This window comes from Vipera berus, assembly GCF_964194415.1.
Source record: "Vipera berus genome assembly, chromosome: 2".
NCBI classification, from domain to species: Eukaryota; Metazoa; Chordata; class Lepidosauria; order Squamata; family Viperidae; genus Vipera; species Vipera berus.
The window spans coordinates 226391454-226397035 of record NC_138203.1 but is presented as its reverse complement, the minus strand read 5'-3'; the positions used below and the strand labels follow the sequence as shown (position 1 = coordinate 226397035).

The following is a 5582-nucleotide window of genomic DNA, read 5'->3' as shown; positions in this document are numbered from 1 at the left end:
GCCAGCTTGGTGTCGTCTGCAAATTTGATGAGTTCCCCATCTATCCCCTTGTGCAAATTGTTGATGAAGATGTTGAAGAGCACTGGGCCTAGGACAGAGCCCTGGGGCACCCCACTACATTTCCCTCCATGTAGATGCAGTTCCATTGAGGACCACGTGCTGAGAGAATAATATACTCTCTCCCAGAGTATCAGGCTATTCATTAAACTTAGAACGTATAGCATTTATTACATCAGATGTTGATTAACTTGAACTTGAAGAAGTCTGCAGAAACTTAGCTGTGGTTTTTAATCTTGATGACTGCATCCTCCTGAATCAGGAGAAGGATGCTTTAAATGCCAGCTGGTAGAGATGACAATGAAAGAAGGCTAGAGAAGCTGAACTAGATGGATGTTTGATTATACCATATTCAGTGGGTTCTTTCAATTCTTAGATTGCTACTGACTTTAATAGGTAAATCATAACAGATTATATGAAAGATTATTATAGGCTAAATTTGGAATGCTACTATTTTGTTTTAGATGCTGTAAAATTTTAGGTTTTTTAAATATTTTTTTAATTTGAAGATACATATTAGTGTGTGATAAATAGTAATGACTCTGAAAAAAATATGGAGCAGAACCCAATGCTTCTGCTTTACTCCAGATAGCTATTTATTCCTTTGCTCTTGAAAGAAAAACTAAATCATGATTAAATACCACTGTAGGTAGATGTAACTACATTTAATCACCTTCTCCACAAAATGAACTGAAATGGGGTCCTAGAATCCTGTTTTTAAGATCAATAACCCTGTGTTGCCTAGCAACATAAAGTGGCATAAGCAGTGAGAAATTGCTTTTTAGAAGTTGTTGTAGGCAACACATATTCACTTGGCCAAACAAAAAAAAGTATGCTAGATTTGTTTTAAAAGCAATGGTTTAAAAAGCAATGGGTTTATTTTTTTATTTTTTTGTTTTCTGAAAGTGAGGTAAAACTAGAATTTCTCAAATTTCATGACATTGCAACATCATAAAATGATAAATGAATTAATTTAATTACTTTATATAATTTAAAACCAGCAATGCCTTTGAGGTTGTGGGCTGAGTAATAAATAAACCTCCTGCATTTAATAATTAATTGTTATTCTAAATGTAAAAAGGATGGCCTTGAAGAAGAAAAGGACTTAGAAAGAGATGTACATGTACGACATGACTAGGCAGAGCCCAAAGGTGGAGTCAAACATGTCATAGGTTTGGGATCCTTATGCAGCTACAAGAGACCTAAGTGCAGCCCCCCATGAATTCCATTGACTTTTATCTAGTGCCAATTTGCTTTGACCATTAATAGATTAGATTCTTGTGCATAGGTAGCATGTAATAAACTTCTAGTGCTTTGAACTCAACTCCTCTTCCTGGTTACTTGCTTCTGACAGAACACAGATTAAGTCCAAGACAATGTATGGACAAACATTTTGGACCACTTCCTAATTCATTTAGTTAAAAAGAGAGAGTGTAGAAAGTGCACAATCAGACTTGCAAGATCTGTAGTCTTCCATGGAGTTTATTTCTTAGTCTGGTCTGCCTTGTAGGGCTGACATTAAAGAACCAACTCTCTGATCTTACAGGACCAATGTGAGAGAGACGGTTCCTCAGATTAATGCTTCTTTGGGAAAATATTGTTTTAAAAGAGGTTATTCCTCTACATCTTTCATAAATAGTTACAAAAGATAATTGAGCAGAGTGAATGGACTCAGATACATATTGATGATGGGGATCTATCTTAGATAAATACACTAGATAACATATTACTAAAGCATACCTAAATAATTTGAGGCTATGTTACTGGTTCAACTATTATACAGTGTTCTGTTAGGATCATATCCCAATTAGGTGCTTCCAAAACAGTGCAATCTAAACATTTCTGAGCTCAATGCTTCCAATTCCCTCATGTGTCTACAGACTTGTCTAACGAATAGTAATCTCTGGTAAAGCTTAATTTCTGCCCAAAGGGTCTGGTTCCTCTAATACCGTGGTGGCGAACCTATGGCACGGGTGCCAAAGGTGGCACGCAGAGCCCTCTCTGTGGGCACGCATGCCATCCTAGGCTTTCAGCTGGGATTTATAAAAACTTTTCGCTTTAGGCCTCTGCCGCCGTGTGGAAGAAAGAAAAAAAGGTTCAATCAATCAATTTCAACTTCTTGCGGGGGAAAAAAAAGATCTCACAAAGTTGGAATTGATGGATTGAACTTTTTAGTCCCACCCAGTCTGGCGTTACCACTGCAGCCACGCCCACCCAAAGGGCCATGCCCACCCAAAGGACCATGCCCATGACTATTAACGCTATTCATTATTTTGGATCTTTGTTTTCAATCACTGATGATTCCGTTGAGAAAGTATAGTACTGTGTTTTTCCCTTGCCTTCCAAATTTCTGTTCTATATGAATGTCCTTCAACCTCACCACTGCATACATCACTACATTTTTCCAGATACCACCTTTAATTTGTAGTTGCTAACAGTGAAATAGCCTCTCCTTTTCCGGGATTACATTTACAGTACTTAATGTTGGCATTATTGTCCAGATCACAGCACTTCCCAAAAGAGAAAGAAAGAGAAATTTTGTCAACATCACCCCACATTTTTATTACTATATTCTGCTTCTTTTGCTACTAATAGTCCATGGCTGCTTATAACAAGTGATATGATAGACTAGCCCAGGGGTAGGCAGCTGGCTCAGAAATTCTGGGAGTTGAAGTCCACGAGTCATAAAATAACCAAGGTTGCCTATGCCTGGACTAGCCAATTATATATCCAATGGGCAGCCTTTGCATACAACTCCATGGCCACGCCTGTTGCAGAAGTTTGGCTCCATGAGATTACTGCAATAAAAAAATGTAGTGATCTGTAGAAGTGAGAACAATAAAGTTAAATTTGCTTCCTTCCAGGTATGATCATATTTTTCTTTTGTCTTACAATAATAATAATAATAATAATAATAATAATAATAATAATAATAATAATAATAATAATAATAATAATAATAATAATAATAATTTGGAAGGGACCTTGGAGGTCATCTAGTTCAACCCCCTGCTAAGGCAGGAAACCCTATACCATTTGAAGACAAATGGCTGTCCAGTCTCTTCTTAAAAACTTCCAATGTTAGAGCATTCACCACTTCTGGAGGCAGGTTGTCCCACTGATTAATTGTTCTAACTGTCAGGAAATTTCTCCTTAGTTCTAGGTTGCTTCTCTCCTTGACTAGTTTCCATCCATTGCTTCTTGTCCTGCTTTCAGGTGCTTTGGAGAATAGCTTGGCTCCCTCTTCTTTGTGGCAGCCCCTGAGATATTGGAACACTGCTATCATGTCACCCCTCACCCTTCTCTTCATTAAACTACACATACCCAATTCCAGCAACCGTTCCCTATATGTTTTAGCCTCCAGTCCCCCAATCATCTTTTTTACTGTTTTATCATGCATTGTATTGGTAACTATGGACAGCTGTTTTGCTTACTGTTCTCATTTTTTTAGTTTTTGTAGGGTATTTTAAATGATTGATTACTGATTACCAGGAATAAAGAATTGATTCATTTGTGCATTGGCTGAAATTACCCAAGGAAAACAATTGAAGAAAAGCAGTTAAAGTGAAATAATTCAGCTGATTAATGGAAATGCTTATAAAACAAAGCATCATAAGGTTGGAAGCGATCTCAGAGATCTTCATGGTCAGCCTGAATGTAAGTTAATGGAAAAGTTGTTAAAAACTTCTTCTTCCCCCATCCCACCACTGACCGATAGGAGGCAAATGGGGGAAGAGAGAAAAAAATTCACTCATAATAAGATACATCTTTGTCTGTGTGAAATCTAAAATGGTAATGTTATGCAAAAGAATTGACAAAATTGTCTAATTAAAAATGTAGCATAATCAGAGAAAGGTGAAAGATTCGGAATGTTAAGTGTTAAATAGTATCAGGAAGCAATTATTTGTTTATATAGCTTTATAAATATATTTATATAAATATTATTTATATTATAGCTTCTCTGCAGAGGATTGAAAGTTTGAATACAGTGCAGATAAGTCTATGATAGAAATGCATCTTCAGAATGGTTTATCTTGATAATCTTACCAATTGGACAGCCTCATAATGGGAGAGTCTATTTAGAAGTTTTTGAAGGCCTTTCACACATAGGAGAGCATATATTTCTTCTTAGAGGTTTAGTAATGTGGGTTTATAGGTTGACAGGTTGATACTGTGAGTTAAGGTGGGTGAGAAGCATAGTAGCTAAGCCCTTGCTGATTGGACCCTCTTTGCTTTTAAACTGCCAGAGGCTGCTGGGAAAAGCTACAGTACAATACTGTGAGTTAAGGTGGGTGAGAATCACATAACTAAAAATCAAAAATAGTGGTGGTACATTCAGGGCAAGTGCATCTGAGATTTTCATCTCAGCATGTCTGGCTTAGTTCAGTGCAACACTTGTTTTGCAGCTGTCTTTCATAGCACTCTTTTCAAACTGGGAAAATGTCCTATCTGTACACAAATCACTAGTCTACAAGGACAGATTATTTATCTAGGGTCTGTAATCTGTGCTCTTCAGGCAGAAATTAGGTGTTCAGCTCAGTCCTTCTATTCTACTGAGCCTCTGTGCTATCAGCCCCTTCTACTGCAAAAATCCTGCAGGAGAAGGGCAGTGTGGACAACTGTAGGATCTGGCAGGGTGAGAGCTGTGAACCATAAAACCTAAGCTTTCACTGTGTCCCTGCATAACAGATACAGTGCCCTTGCTGACCTTAATAGGGACATTAAGGAAACAGGTCAAGATAGTTGTGATGATAACTCAAATAAGCAGGGGACCATGGTCTGAGATGAACTTGTTTTTGACAGGGAGAAGTGCGAATCAGGTATTACACATCAGTCATGCAAGAAACGAAAGGTACCCAAAAAGAGAAGCCACCTTCTGGTTGGTGATTCAACTATAAGGGATGTAAATTTAGGAAAGGATACAGAGATTTCAAAAGAGGTCAGGTGTCTTCCAGGTGCTACTTCCAGTAGGGACAAGAAACATATTTTCAAAATAGTCAACAATGCCAGCAAAGACTGTGATGTGGATGCTATTGTACATCTTGGCACTAACGATCTGTCCCAAAAGGATGTACTCCCTGTGCAGAATGATTTCCAGAGCTTGGGGCAGGAACTCAGCAGAATAGGCTGTAGGCTCACTTTTTCAGAGGTCTTACCAGTGTATAAGGAGCAAAATGGAAAAGGCCAGCATATAGCAGAATTTAATATGTGGCTAAAGGAGTGGTGTAAAGGAGAAGGCTTTGGTTATATTAGTCACGATGTCTGTAGCTGGTCCAATGAAAAAATGTACAAAAGAGATGGTCTGCATCCATCCAAGAAAGGGACTGAGTTACTTGGCAATAAATTCTGAAAGAGCCTTGGTGGAGCAGTGGGCTGATGCCTCCTTAAGTAACACCAGCTGCCTGCAATGATTGCAGGTTCGCATCCCACCAGGCTCAAGGTTGACTCAGCCTTCCATCCTTCCGAGGTAGGTAAAATGAGGACCCAGATTGTTGGGGGCAATTAAGCTGACTTTGTAATAATGC

At 38.3% G+C, this 5582-nt stretch overlaps 1 protein-coding gene across 1 annotated transcript in view; it reads right to left on the bottom strand.

Moving 5' to 3' along the window:
- Positions 1-3687: 3687 nt before the first annotated feature.
- The window catches only part of LOC308662917 (sodium- and chloride-dependent GABA transporter 1-like), a gene marked incomplete at both ends in the record, with an annotated part of 7227 nt that continues 5332 nt past the window's right edge, over positions 3688-5582 (bottom strand). The window contains one exon of the mRNA XM_081319061.1: positions 3688-3708. Coding sequence (XP_081175187.1) covers positions 3688-3708 — 21 coding nt within the window. The remainder of the gene's footprint in view (positions 3709-5582) is intronic.